At 50.3% G+C, this 18,928-nt stretch overlaps 1 protein-coding gene across 2 annotated transcripts in view; it reads right to left on the bottom strand.

Moving 5' to 3' along the window:
• Positions 1 to 12,135: 12,135 nt before the first annotated feature.
• Positions 12,136 to 18,928, bottom strand: part of Epas1 (endothelial PAS domain protein 1) — an 82,362-nt gene continuing 75,569 nt past the window's right edge. The window contains exons 11-16 of one of the 2 annotated variants that reach the window (XM_023711169.1): positions 18,806 to 18,916; positions 16,969 to 17,456; positions 16,541 to 16,667; positions 16,321 to 16,438; positions 15,993 to 16,166; positions 12,136 to 14,332 (exon numbers count right to left, since the gene is read on the bottom strand). In XM_023711169.1, coding sequence (XP_023566937.1) covers positions 14,181 to 14,332; positions 15,993 to 16,166; positions 16,321 to 16,438; positions 16,541 to 16,667; positions 16,969 to 17,456; positions 18,806 to 18,916 — 1,170 coding nt within the window. In that variant the 3' untranslated portion in view covers positions 12,136 to 14,180. Of the gene's footprint in view, positions 14,333 to 15,961; positions 16,167 to 16,320; positions 16,439 to 16,540; positions 16,668 to 16,968; positions 17,457 to 18,805; positions 18,917 to 18,928 lie in introns of both variants that reach the window. The other variant, XM_023711170.1, reaches the window with a different exon arrangement.

Raw genomic sequence — 18,928 nt, 5'->3', positions numbered from 1 at the left:
AAAAAAAAAAAAAAAGACAGCCTTATATGGTGGTGGTTTTTGATTTTTGAGACAGGGTCTTGCTATGTAGCTCAGGTGGGCCTTGAGCTCACTGTGTAGCCGAGGCTGACCTTAAACTCACAGTGATCCTCCTGCCTCAGCCTCCCAAGTGCTGAGTTTACAGGAGTGCACCACTGAGCCTAGGAGATGGATATAGGAAATGTGGTGTTTACACTCAAAGCAGCCTGCTCTGTCATAAAGAAGGAAAAACTTGAGTCATTTGTAGGAAAATGAATGCAATTTGAGAACATAACATTCAGTGAAGTAAGTCAGGCACACAGCTTAAATATTGCATACGAAAAACTCAAAATATGAATAAAGTGTAGAGTAAAAATAGAGAATAAGCAATAGGTAGGTAGACCTTGCAAGTGGAGGGGGTGCAGCCCAAGGGGTGAAGGGAGGAGGGGGAGGGAGGGGAGAGGCCAGAAAGGGTTAAGATGTGTAACATTCTCTCCATGGTCTTTGTGCTTTCCTGGTCCATACTGACTTTTTTCCTACTAGTTTTATAGTGAAGTATGTTAAAGGCTCTTATGATGATAGGTCTTTAATTTTTCATTGTCCCATGAACTTCTGAGGTTTCTTAAAAGCATACAGAAAGTGTTCAAATGTCTTGCCACCCTAGTGACCCTTTTATTATAATGAAATGTCATTCTTTTTTTAACTTCATTTTTTGTTATTATATTTTTCATCTATATTCATTGCCTTCATCATAGCGAATCTGTACCAGTGCGTGCTATACTTAATTCTTCATTTTCCCCTTTCCCTCCCTACCCTCCACCCCTTCTCCCTTCCTTATCTACAAAAGCTTTCTTTCCGTTCTTTTCATTCTATTTTTCCTTTTCTCTTCCGTCACCCTTCTCCCTCCCTTGTTCCCCTTCCCATTTGGACATTTTCTTCCGCCTTCACAGTATCCATCATCCATGTTGTCCTCATTTATGCTTTTTGTTTGCCTAATTTATTTCACTTAAAAGTATGATCTCAAGGTGCATCCACTTGCCTAAAAATGTCTTGCGTTCTTCTTTACGGCAGGGTAGTACTTTACTACATATAAAAACCACATTTTCTTTATTTGTTCATCCACTGATGAGCAGCTAGGCTATTTCCAAGATTTGCTGCTACAGATTGTGTTGTTATAAACATGGGTGTGCATATATCACAGGGCAGACTGACTACATCCTGTCCTCCTGAGCTCCCCAAATCTCTTCTCCAAGGAAAACTTCCACGGCCACCCTGCTCAGTTTCTGTGAGGTGGTTGAGAGTCCCCTCCAGCAGGCTGGAGGATTACGAGTTCAAGCCCAAGCTGGGCAACTTAGTGAGACTATCTAAAGGACTGAGGTCTGATGCTTTTAATGATTTTGGGAGGACAGCTAGAAGGAGAATAGCTTGGCCAAATGCAACCTCTAGTTGTAGTTTTTTGAGGAATCTGTCTACTGATTTCCACAGTAGTGTCCCCACTTACCCTTGCATTCCTTTTTCTTTGCAGCCCTGCCACATTCGTTCCTGGTTGATTTTTTTTTTTGGTAGACCTGGGGACTGAACTCAGACCCTTGCACTTGCCAGGGAAGCGCTTACTCTACTGAGCCATCTCCTCAGCCCCCCTGGTTGACTTTTTGATAACAGTCACTCTTTCTGCAGGTGGCATCTCTGTGTCATTTCAATTTGCATTTCCAGAACAATTGGTGATGTTAGACATTTTCTCATACATTTATTTGCTGTTTGTAATTCTTCATCTGAATAGTGTCTGTTCATTTCAGATGCCCATTTTTGGATCGGGTCTTTAAATTTGAGGATCTGATTTTTTTTGAATTCTTTCTATAGCTTAGTTGTTAGCTTTTTGTCTGAAGAGTAAATGATAAGAAATTTTCCCATTCTGTGGCTTGTCTCTTCATTTCTGTTGGTGGTTTCTTTTGCTGTGCAAAAGCTTTTAATGTAACAAGATCACAGTAGTTAATTCTTTTAAGTTTCCTGTGTGATCAGGGGCTCTGTTCATAAAGTCGTTGCCTGTTTTCACGAGTTTTACTTACTCTTCTAGCAGATTAAATATTTTTCTTTTATTATTTAGCTGTTTGATCCATTTTGATCTGATGGGAGATAAATGTCTAGGCTTGACCTTCAGCATGTGGAAAGCCAACACCATTTATTGAAGAGGCTGTCTTTCTTCCAGTGAGGAGGTGTGTCCCTTTGTCAAAGATAAGATGGCTGAGCGTGCTTGAGCTGTTTCTCTACCTCCTATTCTGTTCTGTCCTCTATTCTGTTCCACTGATCCTCAGGTCTGTTTGTCTTTGATACTACCATGCTTTTTTTTTCTTTATCATAGTAGCTTTGTAATATGACTACAAATTGGGACGTGATGCCCCTGCTTTGCCATTGTTACCCAAAATTGCTTTTGCTTTCTATATCTCTTTTGGTTCCATGTAAATTTTAGGGTTGTCTTCTCTAGTTCCGTGAAGAATGCGATTGGTATTTTGATAGGCATTGCATTGCATCTGTGGAACGGTTTTGGAAGTATGACCATGAGTTGTCCTTCTTTTACGTCAGTTAGTACTTCTTCCCGCAAGCCCACTTACTGAGCATTAATATGCTGCACCAGCTCCTTTGGGAGGTTTCATTTTTCATCCTTTTACTTTCCCCCATTTATACCTATATTTAAAAAGTACAGGGGGCCTGGCCTTAGCTCAGTTGTTTAAGTGGCTGCTTCCACAAAGCTGTCAGCCTCAGGTTGCTGGAGTTCGATCCCCACAACGCTCCAGCCAGCCAAACCACCCCTGAGGGCATTCCGAGCCAAAAAAAAAAAAAAAAAAGTACATCTTCTAGGTAACCTATTTTTCATTAATGGAGTTGACCTAATAATTTATAATTTTATGTAATTTCAAATATAGTAAAGTTTAGCAGCCTTTTATTTAGTTTGTTTGAATCCGCCTTATTTTAAGTTCCCTTTGATCTTCTTTCTTGCCTTCTGGAACAATCAGGCTTTTTTTTTTTTTTTTTTTTTTTTTTTGTATTTTAGGGAAGGTTCCTCAGGGTGTTGAGGGTCTCACTACTAGATCGGACTTGTAGTGATTCTCCTGTTTACAGCCTCCCAAGAGCTGGCCTTACAGGCGTGTGCCACCATGCCCAGTCTCAATTGCTGTCTCAGCATTCCCCAGGGGCAGGGCCAGCATGGCAGGCCCGGGATTGAACCCCTGCCCCTGCGCCTGCTTGTAGGCGCTTTAACCTGCTGAGCTATTTGGCTGGCCCTTAGGTATTTAAAAAAATTCTATTGTACTATTCTTTTGACTTTGTTAGTTATATATTACTTTATGATTCTTCTAGTGATCACAATATGTCCCCTTGGCTTATTAAAGTCTAATCCAAATGAGGACAGTTGTCCTTCACCACTTTCTAGACCATGGAGTAACTATAGGACTTAAATTCATTCATCCCTTTCTACCTTTATGCTGTCTTCACATACACTGATTTTGCATTTCTTGTAAACCCCATGACTATTATTATCGTTTTAATAATCAATATTCACTTAAGTTTACTCATTTATGTACCCCTTCCTTTGCTCTGAACTTCTGCCTGTATCTATTTTCATCTGAGATCATCTTTTGGATGAACTTTATTTTTTAGGACAATTTTAGATTTAAGGAAAATGACAAAGATAACACAGAGAATTATCATGTATTTCACTTCATTTTCCCTCTTAACACCTTCCATTGCTATCATACATGTCTGAAGATTTATGAACCAAGGCTGATAATTATTTTGAGCTAACACCCATACTTTATTCAGATTCCCTTAGTCTTAAAAAATGTTCTTTTTCACATCACAGCACCTTACAAGTCCGCATTGTGTTTGTCACCTCTCTTTGGACTTCTTGCCTGAGGCAGTTAGTTTCTCAGATTTACCTGCCGTGCCTGGTGGCTCCTGAGGTGGCGTGCTGGTTGCCTGCAGTATTTTTCCTGATTAGGTGAGAGTTACAGGTTTGGGGTTAGGAAGAAGCCAGACAGGTGAATTGTCATTTTTATCACATTCTGCCAAAGTAGTGCTGTTGACAGTTCCCTCGCAATCCAGAGCCACCCCCGAATGTGCGTAGCTGTGCTGACAGATCAGCCCAGGAATGGCCATGATCCCTGAAAACCGATGAGGAAGGACTCGTGGGTCAGCTGCTTCCTCAGGGGATCCGTCATTGCTTCCCTGCCAGGAAGTAAGCATCACGCTGTGCTGTCGAGTTCTCCAATGCCAAGTTTTCAGTGGCTGCTGTGGTTCGTGCCTGTGTTCCCAGCACTCTGGGAGACCGAGGCTGGAGAATTACAAGTTCAAGCCCAAGCTGGAAGATTCTACCTTAAGAACTGAAAGAGGACTGAGGGCAGCGCTCAGTGGTAATGGCCTGAGTTTGACCCCTAGCAGGGCGAGTATGCGCGAGTCTCCCTCTCTGCGCTGCCGTCTCAAGAGTGTGAGCCAAGTGTTTCTCTGGTGCTCATGTCAGGAACCACAGAATTCTCACCCCTCGGGATGAGCTGTCAGTGCTGCACCCGGCAGGAGGCCAGGCCAGCACCCGCGTGGTCACGCCTCCCTGTAGGGTTCTTCAGACCAATTCTGGCCAAGTGGATTTTTTCTTTATTTGCTGATTCTAGATGTGATTCCCCAGTATCTCCCAAAGAGAAAAAAGTAATTCTTTGAGACCACGCAGTCCACACCCGCACTGTGGAAGAGCAGTTTAAAACCCAAGTTGAACCTAGTATGTGTAGTTTCTTTCGTCCACACTTCCTAGGCAGAGAACCCTCTCTGCGCTTCCCGGATCTGGTGCAGTCCCTCTGGTCTGGTGGCCAGGCCCCACCTCCGCTAAGGCCTGAGCGGAGTGTGGACAGGACAGGCCCTGCAGAGGCTGCTGTGCTCCTAAGCTGTCCTGGTGGCCGGAGGACAGACACGATTTCCCCGGTAGGCTTCCTCTGTCAGGCCTCCTCTGTGCACACTTGCTCCGCCTTCCAGAGCCTAGAGGCCAGCAAGCCCAGGGAGCCAGGCAGACTGACTACAGCCTGTCCTCCAGAGCTCCCCAAATCTTTTCTCCAAGGAAAACTTCCGCAGCCACCCTGGTCAATTTCTGTGAGGTGGTTGAGAGTCCCCGCACCACTTCGGTCCTCTTCTTAGAATCCACTCCTGGTTGTCTGTGTCTCTCCTGAAGTGTGGCACTTGAGGAGGGGCAGGATGGAAGGCATCAGAGAGGCTGCCTTGCCGCTAGTGGGGGGTTATCAGTTCCTTTTCATTCAGCATTGCTCTTCCGTTCATGCAGTTCAGGGTCACCTTATTATTATTTTATTACATAAATGACTGCCAGGTGTTTTTCAGAAACGTCACACCTTTCTTCAAGGGCACTTTCTGACTATTTCTACCTCAGTTCTTCCTCTCCAAATGAGGACAGTTATGATCCTTGGAGCTCATAGGACTATTGTGAAGAAGCCATCACCTCTGGGAGGGCTTCGTGTGGTAAATAATAAAGGCCAAGGCTGCTGCCCTGCTTTCTGCATTGTTCCTTACCACCCCAGCTGCCCCTCAGAGCACCCCTCTACTGTAGGGAAGTGAAGGCAGATGGACACATGGGAATGAGTGGAGGAACCCCAAGGAGACCTCTGAGCCTGAGCTGAGACCGGGTCCTCCACGTCCTGTTCGAAGCTCTCCTGTGAGGGTGTGTGTGGCGGGGGGCGGGGGGGCTCCTGAGGAAGGCCTAGTGAAGCGTGACTTGGAAGTCAAATGTGCAATTCGCTAGTCAGAATGAGCCCCCAGGATGATGGTCAGGGACTCCACACAGCCTCTGGGCTGGAGGGGATGGCGCTCCCACAGCAGGAGCCAGCCTGGCGGGCACAGTGGATGTTCTACGCTGTGAACAACAGGAGTGGACACACAGACTGTGCAGTCACGCTCCCACACGGGCCAGTGACCCACCCAGTCATCCTGGTCCAGAATGGAGGCTGAGCTCGAGGCCCCTGTGTGTGCAGCCAGGCCCCAGACCCTGCCAGTGTTCACACACAGTGGCCCTTCCTCAGCTGGGCTTATGAGGGCCAGAGAATGTCTTTTGAGGCCAAATGAGTCTTCCAGCTGTAGCAGGCTTCCTTTTCTGTTCCTGTGTGGGCTGGGTCACCATGGGTTGGGGGAGGCCCAGGAGGGAGCTAAGGCCTGCCTAGAAAGCAAGGAAAGAACCTGAGTCCACTGCCCATCCAGGGCCGCACAGGCCAGGGAAGGGGCTTGGAGTGCAGCATAGGCCCACTCGCAGCATTCTGTGACCCACAGTATTTCAAGGGTCTCCAGAATCCCTATATTTCTGTCACCAGTGCAGAGAAACCTCCTGGGCCACCAGTCCCGACCTGGGCCCTGGCGCTTCATAGCCCTAAACAGATCCTCATGGGCGCTGCGCTCCTCAGCCAGGTGGCGTCCCTGCGCCACTGCAGGTCTGCAGCCGCTCAAGGAGGTGCCTCTTTGCCTCTTCTGTGATGCAGTCCCTAGGGCCCCCGTTCTTTCATCCCCCAGGGTTGGCCTGGAAGTGGAGGGTCCTGCTGTGTCCTGTGACTGCTTCCCTGTCGCTTTCTTCTCTCCTCTTAGGTCACCAAACTCTGGCTTCTCCATCCTCCAGTGGTTCAGTCCCCTCCATCTCTGCTCTCGCTGGCCTTAACCCCCGCCTGGTCACCTGCAGACAGTGTGCTGGTGCCCACTGCCTCCACTGCCATCTCTGTCGCATTCCAGCCCCTCTGAAACCTCGTTTGCTCTGCGTTTCCACCACTTCAAGTTCACATACATTAAGGTCTTTTTCCTGATGCACAGGGCTATGATTTTTATAGTATGCACACATACCACATGCAGCATGCAGAACACTTCCAGAGCTCCAAAGAACTCCCTTGTGTTGCTTCTCTGTATTCAAACACTTCCACATGCCTGTCCCCAGAAAGCAATGATCCGCTCTCTGTTCTAATATTTTGGCCCTGCACAGCATGTCTTATAAATGGAACTAAGTAGAAGGTACTCTTCTGATGTTGGTGTCTTTCAACATAACACCTTTAGGAGTCATCCATGTTGCTGGAATCAAGCATGTTAACTTCTTTTTTTAAAAATGTATTTCATCGTTACAGGGTCTTACTATGCAGCTCGGACTCATGGTGATCCTTCCACTTTCAGTCTTCCCAGCACTGGGATTCCAGGTGTGCGCCACTACATCTGGACTCTGTGGCTGGCTCTGCATGCCTGGGGGTGGGGCTGGCGTGGCATGTGTTGCCTGGGATTGAACCATGGTCCCCGGGCTTGCCTAAACAGGTGCTTAGTCCACTGAGGTATCTCACCGGCCCAAGCATGCTAACTTCTACTGCTGAGTTTCTCTGTGGACTCTTAGCAATTATGGAAACTGAAGCTATAGCCATTTATGTGCAGATTTCATATAAACTTAAACATTTCACTTTCTTAGGAAATAATACCTAAAGGTGGTATTCCTGGTTCCTGTGGTAAGCCTGTGTGAAATGTCAGCGTCAAGCGTCCTCTTCTTGGCGACTGCTCCCTGTCCCCATGGTTCCCTTTATCTAATATCATTCGGGTCCTTCTTTGACCTCACCGAAGGCCCCAATTCACTGAACCTACCGTTCTCTCATGGGCCATCAATCTCTTCATTCTGGTTCTTGCCTTGTATGAGAGGCAAGCCTATCATGTGGCCCACGCCCTTGAGACCATTCCTAGCCTGTTATGTGGCCCACGCCCTGGGGACCATTCCTAGCCCGTCACGTGGCCCATGCCCTTGAGACCATTCCTAGCCCGTCACGTGGCCCATGCCCTTGAGACCATTCCTAGCCCGTCACGTGGCCCATGCCCTTGAGACCATTCCTAGCCCCTTCAAATCTCCTTTTGGCTGAACCTCAACCTGGTAAACTTTTATTTATTTATTTATTTATTATTTACCAACTCATCCATTCTTCCCCTTTTCTGAGTAGACAAATGTATTTAGAGACAAATGCTAACTGTGGCAAAGGACGCATTTATGGCCACAAATCTTGAGCCAACCAATCGCCAACCTGACCATCTAAAATGACCATTTCATACTTCTGTCTCCTCAGACCGCTGACAAGCCCCCGTTTCTCTCCGCTACTGGTTTTGCTTCATACATCACCGAGAGGTAGAATCACTTGGAGTTTCCTCATTTTCTCAGTACCTGTTGCACCCGAGTGACCCCATCTTTTGTCTGTTCTCTATGCCCCTGTCTTAGAAAGCTGACCCAACTATGCCACTCAAAAGCCAGTGCAGTGGGGCACACTGGATTCCATCTGTGTCCCTCTCACCTTTCCAACAGCTCCGCTCCTGCAGTGGTCCCTTTCTTGCACTTACCCGCTTGCCCTTCTGCCATGGTAAGCATTTTCTAATGTAGCTCATCTTAAAAAGGAACAACAAGTTCTCTTGACCAATCTTAACTAAGTGATCAGGTCAGCAGAGACAGCAAAAGTCATGGAACTAGCACGCCCCCCTGACAAGGGCAGTAAGAGTTCATAACCTGAGGTCTTCCTCCCGAGAACCCAGAACTTTGACCCACAAAAACAAGAGGCAAATCCAGACTCAAAATACCTACCAGTTTGTATCAAAACCATTGAGGTCATCAAAAACCTAAGAGAAGCCAAGAAAGACAGGATGGCTAACGTGTTGCGGTCTCCTGGATAGGATATGGCAACAGGAAAAATGAAGAGGGAAGGAAAGAAAGGAGGCAAAGGAAGAAATTAGGTCAAAACTAAAGAAATCTGAGTACAGGATTTGGATAATGCACAATTATTGGCTCATTCATTGTGACATGTGTGTCACATGCCAATAGTGGGGGGGGGGCTGGGTGCAGGGAACTCTATAATATTCTCAACTGTTCTAAAGTGAGCTTATTAAGTATTAAAAACCCAAGCCCATAAATTCCCCCACCTGCGTCTTCCTCCAGCTTCTTTCATTTTGCCATCCTTGACAAGGACACTTCCTGAAAGGACTGTGCATCTCCTTGGAGCCAGTTTGTGTCTCTGTCCACAGTCAGCCTACAGGCCTTGGCTCCCCACCCAGGTGCTTCTGTGTAGCAAGGACGACTTCAGCTTTGCACACCCTGGAGGCCATGTTTCTCCTTATCTTTGCTTTTCGCTTAGTGTGCAGCCCACTGACTCCTCCTTTCGTCCTGAAGCCCTGGGCTCCTGGCCTTTGGGGCCCTACCCTCCTGGCTTCTGCTGTACACCGGAGGTTCTTCTCTATCCTAGTTTCTCTGCTCTTTGCCCTCTACTCCTGTAAGTGCATTTATTCACATCTTGTGGATTTCCAGTCCACTACCTGCCGTGGCTTCCCAGTTTGTAACTGCAGCCTTAGCCTTAAGGTGGGTCCTGTCTGCAAGACAGAATTGCTGGCATGGGGTTTCAAAGCGGAGCTGGGATTTGAACCCATGACTTTCTGACCAGAGGCTTGTGCCATGGGCTGCTAGGCTGTCCTGCCAGCCTTGCCTGGCCCCCAGGGCAGCTGCATTTGCTGCAACAGTGATTTTGTGCCTTGGTCCCTCTGGCGCATGTCTCCTGGACTGACCTCTTTCTTTGCCTGCCTCTTGTTTCTTTCTGCCTTAGCTCCCAAGACCCAGGCTGACTCCCTGGCTATGTTGAAGGGAGTCAACATAAACCCTCCTAGGAGCTGGACTCTACCCCTAACCTCTGGGGGCTCATTTGTATCCATTAGTAGTGGGTGCTTTATGAACCCACTATTAGGCTCTTGGCCCAAGCACACATCTGGGGATAGTGGAGCCTAAGGTCTATTGTGGAGACCATAGGGAAGCTTGGTCCAGGCCTGCCTCGTCCACACCATCTCATACCGGTCTAAGTCACTCAAGACGGCTTCTGTCCTTTACTAGCCAATAAGATTTTAGAGAGACAGACTGGAACTCCACTGGGGAAGTCTCATTTTAGAGCACCACGTGTGTGTGTGTATATAGTATGTGTGACTGGGGGCATACCTCGAAGCCCTTTTCTCCTAAGTCCTGGGTGGGAGTGAGGATGATCAGCCTGGGAGGGGAGGAATGAAGACTTCACCAAGGTCACTGAGCGACTAAGCAGCATCCATACAGGCCCCAGTGTTCACAGGAAGCTTTGGAACCAGCAGGAGTGACAGCTGGACTATGGCCGTTTTAGAAGAACTGAAAGTATCCTGAGGCTGGTGTGTGGGTCCCTGCCCACCAGGCTGTCCATCGCAGGAGAATCCTTCTCTGTCTGAGAGATCACCTCTATCCACAGGATGCTCACATCAGTCCTGCCACGTAATCACTGCGTGGCCTCAGGCAAGCCACTGTGTCTCCCTGGGCCTGTGTCCTCTCTAACATGAAAAGTTGTGATGGTGTCGGCCATGGTGGTTCTCAACCCCTTACAGGCTCAGAATTGGCCTGAAACACCACTTGCGGTGAGAGCTGGACCTTGCTGACTCCAGGCCATCCCTGTCTCCACAGGCACCTGGCCACTCTTAGGTCAGGCTTCCCAGGAGAAGTTGTTCATCTCAAAAAGAAGAGGATAGATGGGTCGAAGAGAGGGAAGCAAGAGCCGGCTGAGTCTTGCATACTGCACAGGAAGTGAGTCTGCGTTGCCTCTCTAGGAAAGCCAAAGTTCAGCTGTGCCTCGGAGGTCACCCAGGGAGAGGATCAGTTTGTCCTGCACGGATCAGAGGGGGCCCTCCCTCTCTAGGCTTGGGTCTGAGTCCCCTTCCCAGAGAGATTTCCTAGGAGGCCACTGGCTAGGTTGGCACAGAGGTGCCACACCCCACAGAGTGTGCCTGCCAAAGAACCCGTCTGGAGTCTGGAGGAGCGCCCACGGCTCAGGAGCTATCAGCTCTGTGCAGGGGCCCAGGCTCTCCACCCTCAGCCTGGTGGACCCACACCTACTCCTACGCCACCTGCATTGTAAAAACAAAATAGGTCAGATGCATTTAATCCAGAATCATGACTGGGTTGCTTGACACAGGACAAAAGGGGGGCTTCTGGGGTCCTCTGTCTGGCACTGAGGACTTGCAGGGCGCCATGTGCACCTCACCCATCAGGAACGATGGGTTCGCTGTGTCTCGCCTTGCTGGACTTGGAAGCAAAAGTGTGGACTGTGCTGGAAACTGTAGGGCACAGGCACAGCCTTGGGCATGGATAAAGGCATTTTGCCCCAGGATATCATTAAAGGCCCCGTATGTTCACTGAAATTTCCAGGGGCTGGGGTAACTCCCTTCTAGGCTTGCGTCCTGAGCTTGCCCACGCCCTGAGGCAACTCTGCTCTTGAAGACGGGCTCAGGTGTGTCAGCTGCAGAAGAGAAGAACGGGTGATGCTTTCAGAGAGCCCAAGATGGCAGCAAAAGTGGGAGCGGGCTGGGCCCAGAGACTGCAACCTGAAGATCCAGGCACCAAGAGAGGGGAGAGAAGACAGAATAAGCATAAAAGCCAGGAGGAGGCCTAAATGCTACTGTAATACACACAAGGGCTCTCTACTGAGAGGGAAAAAGCCCTGGCTGGGATTAGGCTCAAGGTATGCTCCTCTCAGAGATGACTGTGCAAAGCACTCAGACCAGGTTTACCTGGAAAATGAGCGCTCGTGGCACTGCTTGGGCTCAAGTGAGCTAACAAGGGTGACGGCCAGTGCTGGGCTTTGGTGGCCCTCTGTCTGAGGCCGAGGTTATCTTTGCTTTTCTTGCCCATGTTCTATCGGGAAAGGGAAGGCCTTGCTCAAATCCAGTCACCTCCACACTGACGTGTTCCTTTCCCTTGGGAACCTGCGCTCCTCACGCAGGCAGTGTGGGTCCAAGTAGCTCAGCTCGGCTCACACAGTGCTTTGTGTAGCTTTCTGAAGGCAGAGACCGTGGCTTCTGCCCTTGGGCTCCCCACAAGATCCTGAAAAGGCTGCTGAGGCAGAGAAGAAAATACCTGCAGAAATGTAGTTGCCAAGCCGCCATCATGCTCTTTCCTTCCTCCCCTGGGGTCCCGTCAGCTGGCCCGGCCCCTCTCACCAAGGTCAGTGTCAATGTCCGTGCTCTTTAAGCTATTCAAGGAATACTTTGCTTTCCATCGGTGCAGCCCCTGGCAGAGCCACGGGAAAGAAGAACCACCAGCAATGATAGGATCAGAATACTTTAATAAGATATCAGTGTCAAAATACATTTCCTTATAAAGTTAAGCTCCCATACAGTTATAATGTCAGTAGGAATTCAACAATATAATAATGTTCATGAAGTTGTTACGTTGACAGGTAAGGTTAATATGAAGCTTGGAATAATTTTTAGAGTGTTTTAGTCAAACTGCAAGGGTACAAATGCCCTGGATGCTGAGGCAACACACACAGGAAATCAAATACCAGCGGTTAGGTGTCAGTAACCCTTCAAGTTCTGCCCCTGCATGGCGGGACCCACTGTGCTGCTCAAGTGGCCTTTCAGCAGCACAGTGATTACATAATTTTTCTGATAAAATTTAGATTTCTTTTAGAAGTTAATTTTTGGCTTGGCAATAAGTCCCTCTTGGCTTACTAAATTCTCAGCTTGATATGCTTTGTGGGTATCTAGAAACTTCTTATTGTACCCACAACAGAGAAGTTCCACGTTGATTGGTATTTAAAAACCCAAAGGTGTCGTCCCTCTTACCCAGTGAGTTACAAAGTGCTCCAGGAACACTATTTTCAGTGCTTCCTACCTATACATGTCACTTCATGTGACTGACATCTCAGAGAACCTGAGGTAAGGCCCCTCCCTGGTAGGGCTGCCTGCTGCCTGCGGGCGGGGTTGCTGCACCATGGCCTGGCAGGGCTGAGGGAGGGACAGTGACCCTCCCTTGGGTGCCCTCTGTCTGGGTCGCTCCCAGGTCGTGCGCTAGGAGGATGTGGACCAGGTAATTTCCGAAGCCTTACTGGCTTTCACGAATTCCCATCCAAACCATTTCATGGTAGTTCTGGAAATAGCCAAACATGCCGCTTGAGGGCTGGATACGGTCAGGCAGCTCAGTGCACTTGAAGGGCTAGCAACACAACCTGAAGAGAAGTTTAAGCAGTCCCTCTCCCTCAGCCCATCTCCCCAGCCCCACCCCAGGTGGCAGCCGCACTCCTGCACACAGCCACACCTGACACGCGGGGACACAAGGAGGGACACAAGAAGAAGACAGCGGGGACGCTCCCACGCAGGATGTTTGCCACACCTACGGCGAATCACCAAAGCAAAAGCCAGCAGCAAGTGCAGAGTGTGAGCAGCGAGCAGCGTTAGCGCAGGCCGCGGGAGTCCTGTACAGTCCCACAGCGCTGGCAGCCCCGCGGGAGAGAGACGGACAGCTTCGGAAAGGGCTGAAAGTGATTCTGTGAGCAGGATTCCATTTCCATTTCTAAGTTTTTAGATATTACAAAGTACCCATATATATGATAAACACTTAACCCAGATATAAATTTTCCTTTAAAAAACTCAGTTATGCTTCTGAATAATAATAAAAAAAAAATCCACCCGACTGGGGGGGCACCAAGCAGTTCCAAGAAAGCTACACTGTGCAAGAAAGCCACTCTGCGCAACTTTCACAGGTAACCGTGTACGCTGGAGTTCGCCTTTCACATTGCCTTTTCCCCATAGGTCATATCAAAATTAGAGCAGTCAGCTTTAACAACAAAAAGAGTGAAATTTACAATATGGTGATAAGTTTTAAAAAAGCAAACGAGAAAATCTTTGAAAGAGAAAAGCCACAAACCACATTTAGAAAGCAAAATCCTTTAGTTTTCTTTGGCAACAACAATAACAAAAAATCTCAGTTAAACGAAGCCAAAGCTTTCCTACTGGAGAGCAAACACACCCCAGGCTTGTTAGTACGGATGGTGTGGGTGTGAGACGGAAAACTCTGGCTAATATAAATTAGAAGTCATTGAAGGTGGGGAGGGAGGATCTTATAAAATTTAAGAACATTTTCACTGATAGTAAAACATAGCAGGTAAAACAACTGTGTATTTTAAAAATAAGGACGATTAAGTGAGCATCTCAGAAAAAGGCCACTGCTCGATGACCTGGGCATGTTGGCCAGGTAAGTCATCTTGTAAAAAGTTTGCTGGTGTTAGAAATACCTAGTTGCGAAAACAGATATAGAGAGAGAAGCTGGCAGGACAGTGTCGGCAGGGGTGTGGCCGGCACAGAGCCCAGGCTCAGGTGGCCTGATCGAGGGCCCGAAGCAGGTCCCCTCCTTGCAGGAGCGTGGAGCTGCCTGGCACTGGGACGTTCACCTCACAGTCGTATCTGGTCAATTCGGGCAGCAGGTAGGGCTCAAACGAAGGCCCGAGCAGCCGGCTTGCTATGCCTGGAAGAAAAAGGCTGGGATCAAACGCTGGGAAAAGCGTGCAGGAGGAAGAGGCAGTTCCATTTCCAGGTTAGCAGGGTTGGATGGGCAGCCCTAATTTCACTAGGTTTCTCCACTGCCACCTTCCCATGACCTAATATTCCCCAATTGGGGCCGAGCAGAGACTGTATCTGCGTCTATCCCTGTCTCATCGGGGCTGAGACCCAAGGAAGGGGAAGCAGGCCGGGCAGAGGTCTCGTGAGGGGCCCTCGTGTGACTGCCCAGCCTCAAGGAAAGAGGCTCTGGGATGAGCCTGGCAAGGCCTGGGGTTGCAGCATGGAAGAGAGGGAATTGGGAACACTCTGACACCTATGCATGAGTGCAGGTGCACACATGTGCATGATGCACGCCTGCACATAACACACGTACATGGGTTCTCCTCCAAGCTGCAAGGCTCTGGAGACCTTGCACTGGTCCCCATGTGCTGCAGAGCATCCACACACACTGCTGCTCAGGGGATGCTTTCCCACCCTTGTCCACAGAGCCTCATCTTCACCGGCCTTTCCTTCCTGCCCTCCTTCCCCTCTGGCCTGTACTTTTGCAGACTGGCACCAGCACGGCATCAGTACATACTTGCTGAAGTGCCTGCCTTGCTCACTCACAGTCAGAAATTAAATATGTTGAAAAGATGAGATTGGGAGCAACTTGTGTTCAAAAGGAAGAACACTGCAGGCTACTGCATGCCGTCACTCAATTGGATACACGACACGAAACTCTCTCATTTAAACTTCCTGGCTAGCCTACCATCCAGCTGGTAGGCAGAAATTCTGGAATTTATGGCTGATCTCTGAGCACAAAAATGCAATTTTTTCTTGACCATACTGCTGAGGACAAGGGCCTGGTGTGTTTCTTTCAATTCTACACGTTATGCTTGGGCCAAACACTTTGTCACAAAGCCCTCTTATGTTCCGCACACACATTTGCTGATTGTAGCTGAGCCTCTGTTCAGCTTCTGCCTGACCACAGAGCAATGTGAAAACTAGGAAAAGACCCAGACTCTGGGGATCCTGGGGTACAGGAGCCCTGGAGGTGACCCAGTCACTGGCGAGCTCCTTCTAAAGCACTCAGAGCCATGACCTGCCATCTTGGGGTGTCTGTCTCTAGGTCCTTGTCTACCTCCCCTTCACACCTAGTAGTCTCTTCCACAGTCCCTGACATGTCACAGCCTCTGGTCCTGTAGCACCCAGGCTGTTCCTTTTTTTCTAAAGACATGCTCCCAGCAGTCCCCAGCCTTCAGCTCACTCAACAGTGTGGGGCTCGGAGACTGGACCAGAGATACTCTGCAGTCCTGGGTTTCTCCAGCCGGAGTCCATGTTGGATATTCTAACATTTCTAGCCATGTCTTTGTGTCTGAGAGGTGGTGGGTTGAGAGCTGAGCCCCGGGAGGAGGCTCTTTGCAACCTGCTGCCCAGTACTGCCCTTTACCTGGCCTCAACCCTGGGAAGCCCAGCATCTAGCACTTAGTATAGCACCCGAGGACAGCAGGGACTCTATGAAGACAAGTGGTTTAATTCTGAAGCTTTCCCAAACACCGATCTATGCCCTGTGAGGTGTCCGTCCCCCCTGCCCTGCTGAGCCCAGCCCCCTCACCTTGGCAGCCCTGGGATGTGGGAAGACCCACCTGACGCCTTGTGAGTGGGCGGCAGGCTATAGTCCTGGTAGGGGGCAGCGTAGCACTGGGGGGAGAACCCACTCTTGGCGTTCTCCCCTGGGCTTACAGCAGATGGTGGCTGACGGGCTGGCAGGTGTCGTAGGGGTTGGCCCAGGCCCCGCAGGGGGTTTTTGTTGAATTCGTCTGAAATATCAAGGTTGGGGAGTTAGGGGTCGCCTCTGACAGAGGGGAAAGACGTTGGAAGTCAGAAGTTTCCGCCAGCCCATCCTAACAGGCTCAGGGCAGGAGCTAGGCAGCTCCCGTGTACCAGGCCCTCCACAGAACCCAGGCCACCCACCTGGGGAGACGTGGAGACTTCTCAAGGACTTGTCAGGCACCAGGGGGCTGGTTCCCCCCTGGAGGCGCTTCATACGTTTCCACAGCAAGTGTGAAGTGCTGCTGCCTGGAGGATCCCCCTGCACAGGAGAAGGGCAGGTGTGAGGGGAGGGGCTGCCAGGGCCACCCTTGGGTCCAGGGCAGGCGCTTGGCGAGGGGTGACTACTGCGCTATCAGCTTACCCCACTTGAGTCCTGGAAGGCTCGCTCCTCATACTCCAGCTGCCGCTTCAGCTTCAGCTTGTTGGACAGGGCTACCATGGCCGGGCTCATCACATCTGGGCCTCGGGGCCCGCAGCCCTTTGCAGACCTGCCAAGCCCAAGAGAGTGGGCCGTGAGGAAGCCTGGAGCCCAACTGCCCCACGTCTTCACTGGGCCTGAAGGGCAGAGTCTCTCAGGGCTGAGGTTTGGGGAGCTTCCAATCTGCAGTCTGGATAAAAGCTCATCCTGCTCCAGGCCTCGTGCCCCCTAAGGCTGCCCCCGAGCTGAGCTCTCAGAGTTTGAGGAGGGCTGGCTAGAGCATGAGAAGCCTCCCTGGGGCCCCAACTGTCCCACCAGTGGGTACCTCTCTGTCCTCCCCGGCAGTGCAGCCACTTGTGTCTGTCACTAACCTCATCTTGAACATGGAGATGGCTGAGGCAGCAGGGTGCCCCAATGGTGATGTCCCCAAGGTCTCAGGGTGCGGATCCCCAACAGGCCATGATGTGGGCCCAAACTGTAATGGTGGGTCTGGGGGCCACTGTGTGTTGGATCTGCCACCCATGGAAGAGAGAGGGGTGCTGGCTTGGCCATAGCACGACGGTGAGGGCCCCTTGCTCCCAGCATCGAAGAAGATGGAGGACATGGGCCGGTGCTCCGGCTCTGTCTTCTCGCCCTCCAGCTGTTGCCGGTACTTGTCCAGGAGAAAAGGGCTGGGACAGGCCACGGGCACTAGTGGCTGGAAGATGCTTGACATGGCACTGAAGCAGGGCTGGGGGCTGGGCTGCAGGTTGTCGGGCAGGTGTGGCTCCTCGGGGCAGATGGGGCTCAGCTGGAAGTCCTCTCCATCCATGGGGATGTAGGGCGCCAGCGTCTCCAAGTCCAGCTCATTGAAATCCGTCTGAGGAAGGGTCAGGCAAGTGCAGGGAGCCCCGTGAGAGGCCGCCTTCCGGCCCAGTCCCTCACCCGCCTGCCTTTCAAGCACAATTCATGTCACCCCCTGCTCCCTCTGGCCAGCTGTGGTGCAAGGGCTTCTCCTTCCATGGGTTTTTTCCCACTTCATTTGCCACCTCAGCAAACCCACGCCTCGAGGAGCCCAACCCCTGCCCTCCCAGCCAAGTATACCCCGTGCAGAGTCAGCCCTGCTTGCTCTGCTGCAGTAGCTGCCCTTCTGCCTGGCTCAGGCCGTGAGCACATGGTGGCACCTGGGCACAGAAGACAACTTGTCTTTGTGTCTCTCATGGCCAGACACAGCCTAGACCCAGATGCTCTGGTATACAGCTGGCTCCCAGTGGCAGAGGGGTTTCTGCTCCCAACAGCAGGTGCCCGGAGGCCACCTCTCATTCCCAGTGTCCCCAATGGCATCCCAGGGAGTGCTCCCAAGCAGAGACATGAAAGTTTCCACCTCCCGAGACTGAGCCCAGCTGAAGGTGCAGGTCAGTTCTGCCCACAGCTACAGGCCCTAGCACAGGCAGGTGGTTCCAATTAAGTGCTAAAAACTCCCCTGGGAGTCCTACGGAGCATGGGAAACAGTGATGACAAGTTTTGTGGAACCACTGGACTTTGTGCTAGGTAGGATGAAGGTACAAGGTGGAAACGGAGGCATAAGCCACACTAAGACACACAGGGGCACATGGATCCTCTCTGAGTTTTGTAACAACTCTCTGCCAGCCATCTACCTCTTCCATTTGTGACATTTGTGCAAGAACATGTGGCCTTACAAAGTGACCATATTCCTGAGAAGCTGTATATAAATGAATAAGGTCAGAGGTTATCTTAAATGTATTTCAAGTAAAATGAATTAATTTTTAAATTGTAAGATGAATGTGTTTTCGAAGAAGGTAATTGGCCCCTATGTTGACGAACTTCTTTGGTACTGGGGGTTGAACTCGGGACGTGTGCTTGCCAGGCAGGTGCTTATGTCACTGAGCTATCTCCCCAGCCCCCTGGCCCCTGCATTGAGAAGTGTCTTGAGTCTGGACATGTTTTTAGGCAGCGGTCTCCCTTGAAGGTTCAGTGCTGTAGCTGGGATTTGCAAAGAGGACAGAGTCGTTATGAGTGTTAAACATGGTAGCTCTGACTCTGACACAGGCAATGCAGAAGGTGGGGGGGGGTGGTCAGAGAATTGGCCAGCAGGCTCCGAGTCCTGGCACCCTGGGCCACCTGGGGGCCTCAGGCACGCCTCCCCAGCGGGCTTTGCCACACAGGTTTACAGGAGGCTTTCACACGGTCGGCCGCTCGGCTGCCTACCTGGGTGCTGCACTGGTCCTTGGCCTCTGTGTCCATGGCAAACAGCTTCTCGATCACTTCAATCTTCAGGTCATCCCCCAGGGATGTGTAGTAGTCTTCAGGGCTGCTGGGCTGGGGGCCAGG

This window comes from Octodon degus, unplaced genomic scaffold, assembly GCF_000260255.1.
Source record: "Octodon degus isolate 3935 unplaced genomic scaffold, OctDeg1.0 scaffold00020, whole genome shotgun sequence".
NCBI lineage: Eukaryota > Metazoa > Chordata > Mammalia > Rodentia > Octodontidae > Octodon > Octodon degus.
The sequence above is the reverse complement of the archived record's forward strand: the minus strand, read 5'-3'. Positions and strand labels throughout refer to the sequence as shown.